At 32.0% G+C, this 18058-nt stretch overlaps 2 protein-coding genes across 4 annotated transcripts; both read left to right on the top strand.

Annotated features, from left to right (window-relative positions):
• The first annotated feature begins 2427 nt into the window (after positions 1-2427).
• Positions 2428-3174, top strand: LOC148194054 (uncharacterized). Its single transcript, XM_088096493.1, has one exon. It carries the CDS (start codon positions 2556-2558, stop codon positions 3033-3035), a length of 480 nt encoding a protein of 159 aa, XP_087952619.1. The 5' UTR covers positions 2428-2555; the 3' UTR covers positions 3036-3174.
• A 4123-nt stretch (positions 3175-7297) lies between these two features.
• Positions 7298-16753, top strand: LOC124847291 (glycerol-3-phosphate dehydrogenase SDP6, mitochondrial-like). 3 transcript variants are annotated; one of them, XM_088096632.1, is made up of 7 exons: positions 7298-7782; positions 9816-10289; positions 11631-11962; positions 12313-12473; positions 12699-12957; positions 13553-13851; positions 16570-16753. In XM_088096632.1, coding segments are annotated over exons 1-7 (1881 nt in total). In that variant the 5' UTR covers positions 7298-7427; the 3' UTR covers positions 16571-16753. The 3 variants fall into 3 exon arrangements, with proteins under 3 accessions (XP_087952758.1, XP_047180704.1, XP_087952757.1); XM_088096631.1 differs by lacking the exon at positions 16570-16753 and adding an exon at positions 14278-14929 and having other exon boundaries at positions 7301-7782; XM_047324748.2 differs by lacking the exon at positions 16570-16753 and having other exon boundaries at positions 7299-7782; positions 13553-14158.
• Positions 16754-18058: the final 1305 nt, after the last annotated feature.

Raw genomic sequence — 18058 nt, 5'->3', positions numbered from 1 at the left:
TCAAAATACACTTGGATTATGTAATATAATACATAGTACATTTTCATATTTGAAAATTTATTTTAGATAGCACAATGCCAAGTTTTCAAATGATGCAATCTAAAGTATATTTTTGAATTATAGATTTTAATGTATTTTTAAATTATACAACTCAAAAATATTTTTAGATTGTTTAATATATATATATATATATATATATATATATATATATATATATATGAATTATCTAATCCAAAATATTTTCAATTTATACTCTTTCTGCACTTATAGAGGTGCAAAGAAAGCATACCATTAATCTTTCAGTGGGAAATGAAATCTCGGCTTAAAATTTGGTAATTTATAAACACATTCTTGTAATAACCATTTGAGATATTTTTCAGTGAGCATATTTTATGTATCTTAATAAAGCTTACGTTAATTTATTATTTTACATCTAAGAAAATTGTGTTTATAAGATTTTCAAGTTTTCTCTCTCCCTTTCTCTTTCTCTCCCTCTTATCTTATTCTTCTTCTTCTAAAGAGTGCAATGACAATGGCGGCAGCAGCGTATGGAAAGTCAAATTAAAATAATAAATTTGAAAAAATAATTAATTATATAAAATTTGAAATAAAATTAAAATCAAGGCAATGTGCACCTTGGGGTGACTTATGTCTCAACAAAAAAGTTTATTTCTGAGTAACGCAAGATGCGTGTAAAAAGAGGCATTGTTGTTCATGTATTTGATTATGGCAAAAATCAATTAATTTGAACTTGTTTTTTATAACATCATAAAAATACTTCTCATGCAAATTTGAAGTTGGTGACTCAAAATGTGGCCAATTGCTTTTTGCATTCCCATGGGTTCTTCTTGCACCTCTATGAGGATGTTGGAAAAGTCTAAAATGTCCATATTTAGTTTTTTTGCATTATGGAATTTGATGTTCTAGATTGTCCTATTTAAAATATATTTCTTGATCTAGTCTAAAATTTGTAATGTATTTTGAAGTGTACATTATGGAGTGCATTTCTTTTATTACAAAATATATTTCATATTTTATAATTCCTAATGCATTTTTTATTACAAATTCTAGAAAACGTATTATAGGATGTATAATCCAAAGTATATATCTAAATTGTATAATCTAAGATACATTTTTGGTTTGAGAAACATATTTTAGATTCCACAGTTTAAAATATAGTTTTCAAAATATGTTTTCAAATTTTGGATTGCAAAATTTAAAATAGATTTACGAATTATGCAAAATGAAATGTTTTTGATGATCAATTAAATTTTTTCCACGCATATGAAAAACATAGAAAAAAAAGTAGGTGATAAAATAAATTTTTATGAATGTGAGGAACAAAAGCTTTATATATTAATTCCAAAAATTTGAACAATTTTTTTTAAATTTGATGTTCTAATACTCAAAATTAAATCAATAATTTCATGGGGAAACCAAATCCAACAATAATTTGTTTTAAGAAACCTTGGTTGGTTCCACTCACTTGTATTGACTTATTTACCCCCACGCGTTAAATGAGTAGATATATCCAAAACAAAGTAATCCCAAGGTTTTTCAAGCCATTGAGCCTATGATATAAGTTTGTTCAGAAGCCATAACTCACATTGAATATTTTAAGCTTATATAAATATGTGTATAAAAATGCTTTTAATATTGTAAAATGAATAGATTTTAATTTTGATTCATGTAATTTTTTTTTCATTTCCATGTTTTTATTGTTGATATGACATAATTTTCATTAATTGTTTATATGATGAATTCAAGGTCAACCAATCATCCTATGTAATTTTAACCTTTATTTGTAATATGATGGTAATATTTCTTATATACTTTCAAATTTCTCAAAATGTTAATTTCATTTACAGATTTTAAAATAAATGTTAGATATTAAGAAAGCTATTTTAAATTAAAAAAAAATAGAATTTTAAAATATTTGTATAGAACCTGAAACCAAATTTGAAATCTTCAAAATAATTTGGAGTGTAAAAATTTTAGTTATAAGAATATGAAATTTGAAGAAATTAAATATAATAAAATTAAAATACATTATTTTTATATTAATTTTTATGTATGTAAAAAAAATAAATTAGGAGGGTCAAACCTCCCCCTCTAGAAGCTTGAAGCTCCACCAGTGATTTGACTCATTTCATAAGAGCTTAAAATAATAATCAAATTCTATAAAGATAAAAACATATTTTCTATAAACAATATATACATACATATTAGTTTAACTCAGGTAAAAATGATTTTTTATATAAAAATATTAACATGAAGTTTTTATTTAATGAAAGTTACACAAAAATGACTGATCAGATTTTGTGATCCAATTTATTATAAGATTTGAATTATCACGACTAATTTAATAAAATAAACTAATTATGTGGATGAAAAATTAACTTAAGACAGGAGCAATTTCAAGACTACGGGCATACCGTAGTCGCATAATCCCATGCACACCACAGAAGGAAGTAGATTATATCATATCTGATTTCAATTTTGATTTTCTCCTTCCTTCTTTGCCTTTTCATTTTCCCAAAAATTCCAGAAATTGTATGCGCGTTGTAGTGATGAAGAATGTGTTGGTAGGGTTCAAACCCTCACTCTCAGTTCCTGTTTCACACTCTTCTTTTCCGTTCTCTTCTTCCCTTTCCCTCACACCCCTCCCTTTCTCTCTCTCCTCAAGATCACTCCCACTTCTTGTATTCGCTAACAGCAACAAAGATTTGAGGGAACAGGAAAACACACAGCAACCACAGCCACCCAATGGTTCCAAGGATCAGCAAAAGCAGCAGCAAGAGAATGGCAACGATTGGAGTAATCAAAGATTGCCCCTTTTGGGTTTCAATTGGAGGAAACTGTTGGACCCCGACCCTGACAACGTCCTTGCACTTGGCCTAACGGGAATTCTCACATGGGCAAGTGTGCAAGTCCTCTGGCAGCTCTTGTTCATCTCTTTGGCCATTCTTGTTGCTGCCCTCAAGTACTCTTTTATCGCTGCTCTTCTTGTGTTCATTCTCATTGCTCTTCTTTGATAAATTTAGTTTCCTTTCTGCTTTCTGTGATCCTATTTGATATTATGGAAGGTATGACTTTTGAAAAGTAGTTAGCATGTGATTGAATGATAATGTAAAAAGCAGTTACGAAAGTCAACGAACGTATCATTGTTGCTGATCTTCTTGTTTTCATTCTCATTGCCCTTCATTGAATTGCTTTAGTTCTTCTTCATCGCGATGTGACGGACCAAAGTTTAAATATTGGTTCGTGCCTATATTTCGTGTCTGGGAAATAGATTGTATGTGTTTTTTGGTTTTATTTACCGGTTATGGTGTTCTTGTATGGTATGATGGAGAATTTGTCTATGGTAAGTATCCAAGCAGGAACTCAGTTACCATGAAAGTGAAACACTCCTCCATGACACCTATCATCAACAACCACAATCATCTCTAACTGTTCCACCTGCTGATTCTCAAACATCATCTCGTGCTCCAAATGCCCTTCCACCAATGTCACTTGCATGAAAACTTCCCATTGTCATACGGATAGATATTTGGTCCTCTTTCAACCTTAAACCTTTATATGCTTCTTTTCTTCATTATAATGGTTTATGCTTTCCTGTTTCCCTTTCACATTTTATTTGGATTCTTTATCGATTCCTAAGCCTACACTTGGCAATAAATGTTGCAAGACATGGCTTCTTTACAAGCCAATGACACATGAACTTGTTCCTTTACCTCTTGACAAGACTATTGTTCGTTGGGATGACAATATTGTTTGGATTTTAAAGCTTGCTTGGTGGCTAAGGGCTATATTCAAATATGTGGCCTCAATTATGGGGTCATCTTTTCCCTTCTGCCCAAAATTACTTATGTTCATTTGTTTCTTATATGACTATTGTTTGCGATTTGCTTGCTTCTTCACTAGCTAGACATAAAAAATGTCTTCTTGCATGGTTAGTTGCAAAAGAAGGTTTTACTAGTTCTGCTGACACATGCGTTGTCTACATCTTTCCTTTCTCTTTGTATGAGCTGAAGTAGTTTCCCTGTGCTCTGTCTGGTTGCTTTAGCTCAGCCTTGCTTTGATATTACTGATTTTTTCTTCTCCTTCCATTCTCCATCTCGCCTATGCATTCATCTTGTTGTTTATGTGAATGACATTGTCATTGCCGGAGATGACTCTTAGGGTATCCACTACTAGCTCAAATCCCACTTTCACCATTAATTTCTAACTAAAGACTTAGGGCCTTTAAAATATTTCTGAAGCATTGAGGTCGTTGAATCCTCCTCCGCCATTTGTAAGTAGTCTTTGAATATCTGTAATCCTATATTCTTAAGTGAGAATTCATTTATCCTTTTCACGAGATTTCTTACCGTTCTCTCTCTCTCTAAGCCTTTTCTCTGTTTCTATTAAACCATTTTACTATTATTTAATTTTTAAAATGTTTCTCTCAATTTCAATTCTGCTAGGGGAAAGCTATTGCAATAAACCAATCCTTTTTAACATCACAATGGACATGAAATTTGTAGGACTAGAACTATGCAAGTAGTGATCCAACATTAGGACTCGGTCCTCCTTGTGTCCAAGGATGGTGGGCACTTGAATGAGAAATTTGCTGGAGTAAACATCTATGGGTGATCCAACATTAATCTTATATTAGAAATAGACTGAGCTAAACTTAATCTGAAAAGTTAGCTTGTGGAATGATTACCCTTGTCTCAGATTATTTTGTACCATATCCTAGCCCATGTGAGATATCCTAATATATATCAACTAATAGGAGAGATTTTTAACAAAAAATATTTCAAGTAGTTAGGAAAGTGACTACTTGTGTAGAATAGAGCTAAATCAAAGGCAATGAAGTTTGGACCTGTCCAAATAATAGAATGTGTCCCTATGAAAATCCAACTCCAACAGGGACACCAGGACCTGTCCAAATAGGACATACTATGTGTGTGTGTTCGAGGATAGATCAAGCTGCTCAAAGCGTATTCTTTTATTCTATCTACCTTATCCAGTATTCTAGAAGTTAGTTAAATCAAAAGCACTATGGTAAACCTGTGAAGGATTTAAATGTCTCCATGGGTGTTGCAGGGTCATTAGTTAAAGCTGAATAAATCACATCTTTAGTTTGACATTTCACCTGTCATGTCCTGAAAGGAAAAAGGGAAAGTATAATGTCATATCATCAAAGAGTTATTGTACTTCAGAAAACTTTAACAAAAACTGACACATGAATGCTTCAGTTCGTAAAAAAAAACTTACAGTTCAGGCTGTGGTTTTAGATCAAAGAAATGTGTTTGTTTGCCTTTGTACGTGAAAAACCAAAGTCACATACCTGAAGTAAATATTTTAAACAAGACGATCAACAACGCCCAGTTATCTGCATGTTCATATATATATAACAAGGATTTTGACGATATATATATATATATATATATATATATATATATATATATATATATATATAAAGAAAGAAAGAAGCATATTAATAAATATGATGGAAGGGGAGAAAGAAAAAAAAGAAAAGCAATATTCTTGTTTATACTAATAAGACAAGGCAATAATCTTATTAAATGAAGTAAGGAAGCATGGTATAAGATATGAAAGTATTCCCAATCTATCATATATGAAGAACATATTTTTACAGTACAATAGTAATATGATGACACATTTTTAACAAACTTCAACAGAGTAAACAGTTAACTTGACAGGGTATGAATCATCAACAAAAGATTTGTTAATTGACAGAGTTGTGTGTTTTGAGTGTTTGTGAAAGTCTGCATTACAAACCATTGTTTATCGTTTTTATCATCTGGCTTTTAATCACATTCCAAGTCTAATTGCTTTATCCAATAACTGAGATCTATGGTCAAGATTTTTGAAAAAGTTTTTAGAATATCTTCTAAAACATATTTCAACCGGCTTTGTTTTACAGTAATATAGTACATTAAAACTGGTACTTTATTACATTATTTTGTGAAATCTTGGAAATTTAATGTTCTCCCTGGCGATTGATTACATAACTATTCAATTCATTGCATCTATTCTTATAATTTTTTAAAGAAATCCCTTAGAATAAAATAACGATTTTTCTATAAAACGTCAACATCTTTATTATTTTTAAACTAAAAGAGAATAAGACGTTAATTCTTATAAAAGTGTGAAAGAAAACATTAGAGAGAAAATCAAAGGAAATATTAACTCAATTATCACAACCTTTGAATTTATTGAATCTTGAATCAAAATCATGGATCTTTGATTACCAACCTTTAGGAAAGGAAAGGTTTGCAAGTCATTGTTTCTCATTAAGTTGTATCTTTCATTTTCTTTATTAGATTAATAACCCAAAAATTGAGAAACATCATGGTTTCCCAATCTTTAAGGGTAGAGTAGAAAAAGTTGACCTTACTTTTATTTTGGACAAGGTCCAAGGAAGGATAGGGGATCCTAGGAAGAGTATATATGTAACATTCCACGAGCAACCATAGAATTTACAATTAAGGAAGGAATTAAAAAAGAAAGATAAAATTTACATAGATGTAATAATACAAAAGTTTATCGCCTTCCCATTGAAAACACACAAAGAGACATAACAAAGAGATTGCTTTTGTTATCATTATGTGTTTGATATTTTAACATCTTCATCTTTATATTATTGGAATAAAGTGATCTTTATGTTTGACAAATATTTTTGTAATATACCTTTAATAAATAAGTTCATATAGTCTTCATAGAGATACTTGATCAAACATACAGAAAGTTGTACGTTCATATAGAGATACTTTGATACACATATATTTGTACATTTCTGTTTATTATGCCTAACAAAATACAAAATTAAATTTTTAAACGATAATAAGACTGTTTTATACGTAATGCTTTCTATAAGCTATTTGTTTAATTTATGCAAATATATACATATTGTTGGAAAAAAGTTTATGTTCGATACACAGTTTTTTTTTTCTCAATTTATAGGAAACATTAAAAAACTCATAAGCATATGAAAAATATAATAAATAATTAATTCCATATCTATATGTATATTTACCAAAGTTAGACAATATTTCTTAACATTCTCAGAATTTTGAATGGGAAAAAAGAGTGAGTGAATTTAACATATTTCTCTTGCTTTATTCACAAAAAATAAGTAGAAGCAAAGAAGAGTTCACCATTATAGTTCCACACTCACTCTTCTCCATGAAGAGGATAGCAAAAGAAACCAACACAGCTTCCAAAAAAAATCTTCAAAGTTATAAATTATTATAATTTTTCAGCTACAATCACGTTCACCAAAAATTATGATACTTTTTACGTAGTAAACGTGACATTAAGACAGCGCCACTCTCCTCGTGACTCGCGAGTGAAGCACACTTCTCTCTCTCTCTCTCTCTCTCTTCCTTCTCACTTTTCTGCTTTCATTCCCTTTCATGACTCGCCTCAGGCGACTCGGCACCGCCGTCGGAGCCGCCGTGGCCACAGCATACGGCGGCTCCATCCTCCTCTCGCCTCCTGTATCCGTTAGCGACGGGGGATCGCACCTCGCCGCTGTCCGAGAGAAGATCCACGATCCATTTGCTGCCGTTCCATCGAGAGAGCTTCAGCGGTCGGCGCTGATCGGCGCGGGTGCCGCGAGTCCTCTGGATGTTCTCGTTATCGGCGGCGGCGCCACCGGCTCCGGCGTGGCGCTCGACGCCGTCACTCGAGGACTCCGCGTTGGCCTCGTTGAGAGAGAGGATTTCTCTTCCGGAACTTCCTCTCGCTCCACCAAGCTCATTCATGGAGGTACAAGTGTGCGTGCTCGGTTATGTGTTCTTTTATCTATTTAATAAATGATTAAAGATACTTTATCTATTGAATATCCGATAATCGTAAGATAGTGCGCTGTTTATGCTTTTCAATAAAATAATCTGGGTAAAAGTCGAAAAAGTGTACTGTACTTTTTCATTAGTATCCGAAAATGTAATTTGTCAATAACTTTAGTTCAAAATTCATTATGTCTGTTAAACTACCTAAGTGATAGAAATTGATTACATCTAATGACATTTATTTTGAAAGGAGTGGTATGATTAGGTTTTATATTTTCAGTAACTTTATCCAAACAGCTTTCAATTTTTTCTTTAGTTTCCTTAGCAAGAGTCCTAGATCTTCCTGATAGAAAACAGTAAGTAGTCTTTTTTGCGCTAAAAGTGATTTTATACTTTAACCATCGAAAGAATTCTTATACTTTAATCACAAACTGCTACTAAAATAACCTAACTTAAAATAATAATGATTTCTTAAATATTTTTCTACTACTGAAAGTAGGATTGAAGAAATGGGGCTTTGCAGAAGGCTGTTTCATTCAAATGATGACGATGGATATTCATTTTAATTTCTGCTAATGTATGTCTATTATTGAAAAGAACATCATGCGTATATTATTTAATTGATTATAAGGAACAGCAGAAACTCTGCTATGTTTTGTTCGAAAGGGAACCAGTAGCAGAGTGGAAAATTCAAGAGTCTGAAAGGGGATGCAAGAACAAGGATAGAGTGAGTAAGAACTGAGGAACTTTTGGAAACTGTAACTTGTATGGTGATGAGAGCTCCAATGAATGGGGCAGTTTGGGTGCAATGGAAAATGAATATGAGAAGGAAGGGATGGTCTGAAGTGGCAAATGACTTTGGAGATATGTTTGGTTGGGTGAAGAGGTTGAATGATACTTCCAGGTAAGTAAAGTCCTGGGAGAGAAAGGGTACAAGTTCTAAGTGGTGTTGGTGTCACTTAAAGGCAGATATTTTAGTTGGTTCCAATGGTGGTAGTTTGGTATGTTCTATCTATCTTTGAAAGGCTTCAAAACTTTAAGCATTAATTAATGGGGATGAAATGAAACAAATATCCAAATATCAATTGTAGATGAACTTTAGGTGAAATTTTAGTTGTCATGCCAGTCCCCTGATGTGCACTTGTGGGAATAACTCAGGTATTTTTTTGAATTGGGTTGATAGAAGAAGTTAGGGCAGCACTCAATAAAATCTTTACCGGAGAGGATGAATCATGCAGAAATTGACAAGAAAAAGTGGATATTAAACAAAGAAATTTGGACAGTTGGAATATTTAGTTGATTAGATTGGGGAATATTTAGTTGATTAGAGAGGGGAAGAAGACAGGGTTTAAATCACTGGCGGGGAATAAGGGTTAATTTTAGACTTGGACTAGAGATTGGGAGGGAGAACCTTGGTTTCTCAAATAATTGAGTGAAAGGGTAAAAGAGGAGGGAAAAAAATTGACTGATGTATCAATTTTTTTTATTTGTATTTGTATCTCTATTCTTATTTGTATCTTGGCACTTTTCATCATTCTCATTATTTACATAGATATTCACTAAAGCTTGGATAAATATACCATGCTTATAAATGTAGAAAACCTTGTGAGAATCTGGTAGCCAATCAATTTGTCTTCATAAATTGATGTGTTTATAAATGGTATGCCGTAAAATTACTAAGTGTTTTTCATACTCTTTCAAAGGATATGATGCAACATTAACTAACAAAGCTAAAAACCTACAACTTTCCAATACATTTGGGATTTGAAATGTACAGGAAGAAATTAAGTAAGGGAGCCTCTTTCCATTTGAGATTGTGAAGTTTGCTTTGGTTTAGGTTTTCAAATATCATTGATAAAACCAATCTGCATCTTAACACTGTAGATTGTTGATTTTGACTGACAGAAATTTCCATTCCTACTGCGAAATGCTAGTCATTTTATGTGTCCTTATGTTATAAGTCGTAAGTACTTGTTGGTCTAACATTTCAGTGTTTATGTAAACTCTTAGGTGTTCGTTACCTAGAGAAAGCTGTCTTTAAACTTGACTATGGCCAGCTAAAGCTAGTATTCCATGCACTTGAGGAACGTAAACAGGTTATTGACAATGCACCACACCTATGCCAAGCTTTGCCTTGCATGACACCATGTTTTGACTGGTTTGAAGTACTGTACTACTGGGTTGGCTTGAAAATGTACGATTTGGTCGCAGGAGCACGATTATTACACTTATCGAGATATTATTCAGCAAAGGAGTCTGTTGAACTTTTTCCCACTCTAGCAAAGGAGGGAAAAGGTAGAAGTCTGAGGGGCACGGTTGTTTATTATGATGGACAGATGAATGATGCACGTCTTAATGTTGGACTGGCTTGCACTGCAGCATTAGCTGGTGCTGCAGTTCTGAATCATGCAGAAGTTGTATCTTTACTGAAGGATGATGCTGATGAACGGATAATTGGTGCACGAATTAGGGATAATTTAACTGGTAATACTTTCTTTTATTAATTTATGTTACTGTAGACATTCATGGTTTACATTTTTTACTATTTTGGACTATCGGGGATGGTAAGGTGGCAGAGTGTACTGATTAAACAATGGACCTGAGATATTGTGAGCAGCACGCATAATGAGAAAAACTATTTGGTGGAAGTCAATCATTTTTTCTTCAGCTGTTGATTTCTGACTTTTAGGGGGTGCCTTTAATTTGCAAAAGAAAAATTATGAATGAGATAGCACAGTAGCACTTTTCCCATGTTTGACTTTTAAATTGATCATAGGACAACAAAAAAAGGAAGAATGAAGTACAACACAAGATCTAAATGTTTTATTGCATACCAAAACATTGGACATATTTTTTGTTCAGTACAATGTTATGAAAAAGTCCAAATTATTTTTCCCTCGAAGTTGTAAACCGGCACTTTCACCGCCACACCAAAACACGGTTGGTATTTCATTCTACAAACAGAATAAGTATTAAAGCATTTTAAAATTTCCAATCAGCTTAGTACATATCACATCAATGTTATAATAAATGCATAATTCCATTGACATTTCATATTTTCATTGTTAAAAAACTCATAATGTGTCTATAAGGGATTTTTTTGTTGTGTATCCATGTGCACACAATAAAGAGTTAAAAATAGAATGAGTTTTATTGGAAACATTTTAACATGATGTATTCACAAACCATGTGTTCATTGGTAGACAGCTGATAATCTGTGTAAAAAAGTTAACATTATGTAATTATTTAGAATATAAAAATAATTGAATGACAATGCTAATTGAGTGAGTATAAGAGTATGAGAACGATGGCTTTGTGCCTTGTCCTAATGTAAAATACATTTCATACAGCACAAATGGTATTCAGGTGCATAGGACATCCCTAATGGAACAATTCATAAAAGTTGCTGAATTGTATTGTTTAGTTTTTTTATGCAGGGTCATGTCATGACATATTTTCTTCTTCTTTAATTTTATGTAACTTCAGCAATTTTACTTTCCAATGGTGCAACCATCTTGATAGTTCACTAAATATGTTCAACTATTCATCCTTCCTCAGCAAATGGCCCCCAATGGGTAACTTTTGCTTATTTGTTATAGTAGGTTAAGAAATTTGCATTTGAGATGTCCTTATGCACATGAAACAACAAAGTACAAAATTGGTTGTGTTGCAACACCCACCTGATAATAGACTTAACAAAAACTTAAGTCATGACTCAATTACCTTTACTGTGCTGTCCATTATAACACACCTCGATCTTAAAGAATAATGTCTTTTAACAGTTCAATAGTTAATTAATTCTATTCCTTATTTTGCATGTTGTAGGCAAAGAGTTTGATACATATGCAAAAGTAATTGTGAATGCGGCTGGGCCTTTTTGTGATTCTGTAAGGAAAATGGCTGACAAAAGTGCACGTGACTTGATTTCTCCAAGCAGTGGTGTACATATTATACTCCCTGATTATTATTCCCCCGAGGGAATGGGCTTGATTGTTCCTAAAACTAAGGATGGACGTGTTGTTTTCATGCTACCATGGTTGGGAAGGACAGTTGCCGGAACTACAGATTCTAATACCAACATTACCTTTCTTCCAGAGCCACATGAAGACGAAATACAATTTATATTAGATGCCATCTCTGATTACCTTAATGTTAAAGTATGTCATTCCTGCCAATACAGGCAATTTCTAAGCTCATTAACTTTCCGTTTCTTTCTGATGTTCTTTGCAGAAATGAAATGATTCCATGCTTGTTACATGTTTGGAAATGTTTTGGATAATCGTAGGCAGAAGAAAAAACAAAACAGTAAATTGCATCTTATATCTGTTAGCTCCATTGCAATAGAATTAAACCTTTCCATTTGCGGGTTCCCTCTTTTATATTAACTGGGCCTGTCAATCTCTGATAAATTGAAGGACAATGATCCGATTGAGCTGTCACACAATCTAGATGTCCTTTTCCTTTATCCATTCTCTTCAAACTTCAAATAATGCTTTTAAAAATTTAGGTCCGCCGCACTGATGTTCTTTCTGCCTGGAGTGGCATTCGTCCATTAGCCATGGACCCATCAGCTAAAAATACGGAGAGTATCTCTAGGGATCATGTTGTCTTTGAGGATCGCCCTGGTTTGGTCACCATTACCGGTGGCAAGTGGACTACCTATAGAAGGTAATTATTTAATGGTTCAAACTGAAAGTTGTTGTAATTTGTTCAGATGCTGTTTCTGCAGTTAGGTATTGTTTTAATCACGTTAACTATTCAGTCAGTCCATTTAACTGGTGTTTAATTTCTTTCCAACTTCTGCACCATTTGTTGTTTCTTTCCTTCTTGATGTTCCCTTCTGGCATGCAATACTCCTTTTGTACGTGATATTATTCTGATTCCAAATTTCAGCATGGCAGAAGATGCTGTCGATGCAGCTATAAAGTCTGGGAAGTTGACCCCCACCAATGAATGTGTCACCAACAATCTCAGGATTGTTGGTGGTGAAGGGTGGGATCCTGCATCTTTTACCATTCTTTCTCAACAGTATGTGCGCATGAAAGTAACATACAAGGGTAAAGTTGTTCCTGGTGTGATGGACACTGCTGCAGCAAAGCACTTGTCTCATGCATATGGAACATTGGCTGAACGTGTTGCTTCCATTGCTCAGGTTAGCTTGTATATATTTCATATTGTATATAGTAGCAGTATTATGAGGGTATCGAAATAATATATAATACTATAAAATTATAAATATCCGCCATTACAACTAGATAACAAAAGTAAGAAAGTATGATATGCTGAAAAACCCAAGATATGCTGGAAGAAATCAATTGGAGAAGGTATGACGTCAAACTGTGGGTAGAAGGTAATTCGTGGTCAAGTGCAGTTGCATACTGAAATTATGTCAAACTGTTGAACATAGTTTTGACCTTACTGGTTGTAAAAGGTAATGTAATCCATTACATGGCAAATCGTTTCTGTTGAAATAAAAGAAAGAGAAACATAAGATGAATCCCTAATGTGTATTGAGCCAATAGGATTATGCATTTATGGATAGAAAAATATAAAGAGATGGGCCTAAGCCCGTCACATCTAACAATTTCAAACTCTCACCCCATGCTTCTATTCTAGTTTGACAGATCTAAATCCAATAGAATGTGCCACCAAAATATGTAGAGTATGCTTATGCAGTTTGTACAAGTTTTGGTCAGTTTTATGGTTTCGTCGATACCAAGGTTCAAAAATATATATTTCTTACGCAGAATGAAAATTTGGGTAAGCGACTTGCCCATGGTTACCCTTTTTTGGAGGCTGAGGTGGCCTACTGTGCTCGTCATGAGTATTGTGAATCTGCAATTGACTTCATTTCGAGGAGGTCTCGTCTAGCTTTCCTTGACACTGATGCTGCAGGACGGGCCTTACCTCGTGTCATTCAAATATTGGGATCTGAGCACAAATGGGACAAGACAAGGCAGAAACAAGAGATGCAGAAAGCTAAAGAGTTTTTGGAGACTTTTAAATCCTCGAAAAATGCTCAATTCCATGATGGGAAGCATAATTAGTAAGTATTTTTTGGCTTCATTGACATTTTAACTCCCATAATATACACCTCTTGCGGTTCTGGTCCCTAGAAATATTTCTGGTCGGTTTTTATTCTTCTTAATTTTTTTTCCAGCTGTTACTGTTTTAGCCCCTATAAATTTGTAAATTTGATATAGGTCCCTCTTATCTTGAAAGGTTTTCTTTTTAATCCATGTTATTTAGAAAACATAATATTCGTTTTCTAATGTGTCAGCTTGGTTATCAATGAATACGAGTTGGACTACAACCGAAAAACTAAAATAATACGGAATTTTTTCTGAGCTAAAGTGGAATGAGGTGTATATTATGGGGAATAAAAAGTTAGTTAAGCTTAGAAATTTATTTTGTTAATTTTAGAAGTTCAGTTCAGAGGATGAATAATTTATAACCACATACACATTTTTAGGCCTTTGGACTTGAAATGAGGAGCAACTTCCAAAAACATGGTATTATTGCCTAGAGATTGGGTCAGTAAAAGATTGCGGCTATTGTCAGTAGCTTGATACATCTCAGAAGTAATTATTTCGTGAACTTGTCAAAGTTGGATGGCAGAATGCATTCAAATTTGTTAAGTTGTCTGAGCTTGAACTAACGTTTTTCTCTTGCAAGAAATGCCAGTAACATTCTCTGACACTCTTTTAATGATTCATCTTCTAGTGGTTGAAATTTATTAAAAATAATAAAGATTTTGCGTTTGCCTCATTTAATAATTTCATATTATTTTCAATAAATTTCAACCAGAGGAGGAATTTATTCTAAAGAGAAATTATGTTAAGAGTATGTTGCTAACATATATCTCCTGAAATAGTTGTGCTATGCCACGTGTTTTGGGGAGTTGTGGCTGTGGTGTGGAGAAACATAATAGAAGTGTCTGGTAAAAAGGTAAACAAATAGAATGTAGCAAACCACTTCCTGTTAAGAGATCTTTGTTTCAAATAAGTCTTTCGGAAAAATATTGTCCAGGCCATTATGTATTGGTTTAAACTTTTCTTTGTTGTAGATATTTGGGGGACATTCTGAAAGTAAGATGAAATATAAATATGTTTAACTTCAAATTATATTAGGACCATAGCTGCAGAATTGTATTAAAAAAAATAAAAGATGTCTAAATAAAATCTTAGTTAATAGAATAAACCTGACATTCTAAGACTTGTTCATATTGCATATACTGATCTTAAATGTTTTTCATATTCTAAGGTTTAACTTCTTTTTTCTATTTGTACACCAATCTTATATGTTTGGAAAAACACTGTCATACTTATGGATTACATTAATTTTCTTAATTGATTGAAAAACATACACAAAGGAGTAGACATTTAAAAAAATTAGAGAATTGTGTTCCGTCTGAAGAGGATGTTGATGTAATTTATTCTAATTAATATATCTAAAAATATATTTATACTATATTCTAAGCTAATTGCATGTTGCATACACTACATTTAATTGTAAAATCAGTTTATTTGCACTGTTATCTTTTTTCTTAAGTGTAAGAGGAATAATGACCGTAAGAAAAGCAGTTAAGGGGTTTTAATAATTTTCTTTACAATTATTTTAAAACAGTGATATTTTATAATTAAATATCAAAATAGAATGTAAAAATATACAGTTTAGTTAATTTATATTCCTCTATTTAGGAAATTTTGGAAAGCATTACATATTAAACTGCTAATTACGAGCTTCAATTTTAAAATTTGACACTTCTTCTGTAGGATTTTTGTATTTAGGATAGAAAGTATAATTAGTAAACAATAAAACTTGACATGTTAGAATTAAAATATATTTGACTTCATAGAATTCAGAATTTTCTAGGGAAAGTGTTAGAGATTCTATTCGGAGCAATGACCAACTAATATCATATAAGCGATAACTTTTATTTTATTTCGAGTTACATTTAAATTTTACTTTAGTCTTCAACATGAGAGAAGTATTGAAGAGTTTAAAATTACCTTATGATAAAACTAAATTATAATAAAAGATTATTAGGTAAAAGATCTTTTGATGATATGATTGAGTTATGGCATCTCTAATTATTTTCACATATTGCATTAAGTTTTAAGCAATATAACTAATATTTTTATTCCAATTATAATTTTCTCAACAAAATATTTGATTCATAAATATTTTCTCTTTCTCACTAATAATTTATATTCTCGGTAATAATAATTAATACATCAGTTAAATAAGTCAAGAAATAATTATTAATGTAAGCAACTTTCTTTAAAATCGTAAATACTAAGAGTAAATCAATGGATTACTTATATTGCAGGATTCTGTGCCTTTAGTGTAAGCTTTTTTGCAGTCTCTATTTTTGCTTAATCTTTCGTGTTCTTAAAATAAAAATAAGAATATCTATTAACAATGACAATTCATATATCAATCTATAATCATATATTTAATTAAAAACTGTACTCAATTACGGGTTAACATTGTTTCACTAACTGGTAAGGAAAGAAAGGAAAACATACAACTTATTTCAATGGTGGAAGAATGGTTGTTGAGGACATGAAGCCATGGTTGCTTTCTTTTGTTTTCAAGTTGTCTGTCATTTCTGGCATGTTTTGTGTGAATTGATCACCTCGTCCCCTTTTATTCCTTTTTATGTTGGTTCTTTCACTCTTTTTTTAAAGCTTATTTTAGGTATAATTATGTATTTTGGCATCTCTATGCACAAAGAATAATATATCTAAGTTGTTTGAAGGATAAACTCACTCATAAAGAAGCAAGAGTACATGGAAGATGAAACTCTACATTATGCATACGCTTCTAGGGGATTTAAGCTATACATAGTCCTAATTTTGAGAAGGCTACATCTGGATTTTGATAATGTACATGACCAAATTTTAGCTTAGTAATCAATTTCTTTTAATGAACAACTTAGTCAATAGACTTCTTTGGGTGTCTGCCTTACTAAAATATGAAAATCCATGTGATGTTTTTGAAACATTAGCAATGGTAGTATCACAAATGGAAGAAGTCATGGCAACCTAAAAGAACATGGTGGCTGAAGTGAGCTTCCTCAATGCTCATATCATATTGGAGAATGGGTTATACCTAAGAAAATTGTTATTCCTTGCATTGATTTCAAGACAAAGTTGCTTCAAATTTGATAATGAACATGAGAAAATCTTAGCTATTAATCATATGATTTCAACGGACAACTTAATCACTAGACTTCTTCATGTGCTTACCTTTTTAAAAATGAAAATCCAGTTTATGTATGAAACGTCAACAATAGTAGCATCACGAGGAAGAAGAAGTTATAGCAACTAAGGAGGCATGGTGGCTGAAGTAGACATCCTTAATGGTAAAATTGTAGGATAATGGGTTATACCCAAGATAACTGATATCCAATTTTGAAACAAAATAAATCTATAAATAATCCAGAATTTCTTATAAAAAAAATTGCATTAAATATGTTTTTAGTTATAAAACTTTGACTCAAAATTAGAATTTGTCTATGTTTAAAACTTTGATACATTTTAATTTTTAAAATTTAAAAATGAATGGATATAGTCTTTTTAATCCAATGACATTAAAATTTTTTGACATACAAATACATTTTTCAGCTGACATTAAAGTGAAAACGTATTAAACATGTTATTTGCATTGTTTGACACAAAAATTTAATGTAATTAGGTTTAAAGAACTATATCTATTTATTGTTAAAGTTTGAGACTAAAATATATCAGTTTCGAACAATGACAAATTCAAATTTTAAAATAACTAAATATATTTAACTTTAAAGTTTTTAAGCTAAAAGTTTGGAAAATCTATCAATTTTTCTCTTCAATGTCAAGTGTATGAACACAAGCATTTCTCAATACGCGGAAGGTTGTAACCCATTAATTCTTGATTTACGTGCCTTTAATAATGTTTTTGGTAATATATTTATTCATTTTCTTCCACCTCCTACGCAAAAATTCCTCATTTTATTACTATTGTAGATAGATCAAAGTGGTATATCAAGGAATTGGCTTAGTTGATTTATCTCTTTCACTAGATTTAAATTTTGACTTGTTAATTCTCCAATGTCCTTACAATTTAATATTTTTGAGAAAATTAACTTTCTTTAAACTATATATGACCTTCACTACTAATTCCATTAATATACGAGAATGACGAGAATCACAAGATTTTTATTATTTGAATTGAGTTTCTTATTATCTTATTTTGCAACTTTAGTCCCT

This window comes from Vigna umbellata, chromosome 8, assembly GCF_029865625.1.
Source record: "Vigna umbellata cultivar VRB3 chromosome 8, Vumbellata_1.0, whole genome shotgun sequence".
Lineage (NCBI taxonomy): Eukaryota > Viridiplantae > Streptophyta > Magnoliopsida > Fabales > Fabaceae > Vigna > Vigna umbellata.
The sequence above is the reverse complement of the archived record's forward strand: the minus strand, read 5'-3'. Positions and strand labels throughout refer to the sequence as shown.

Excerpts from the sequence above, each read along its gene's own strand:
- LOC148194054 (XM_088096493.1), top strand. The coding sequence starts at position 2,556 with ATGCGCGTTGTAGTGATGAAGAATGTGTTGGTAGGGTTCAAACCCTCA.
- LOC124847291 (XM_088096632.1), top strand. The coding sequence starts at position 7,428 with ATGACTCGCCTCAGGCGACTCGGCACCGCCGTCGGAGCCGCCGTGGCC. Across the intron at positions 11,963-12,312 it reads CTGATTACCTTAATGTTAAA|GTCCGCCGCACTGATGTTCT; the intron begins GTATGTCATTCC and ends TTAAAAATTTAG. Across the intron at positions 12,958-13,552 it reads GTGTTGCTTCCATTGCTCAG|AATGAAAATTTGGGTAAGCG; the intron begins GTTAGCTTGTAT and ends TTTCTTACGCAG.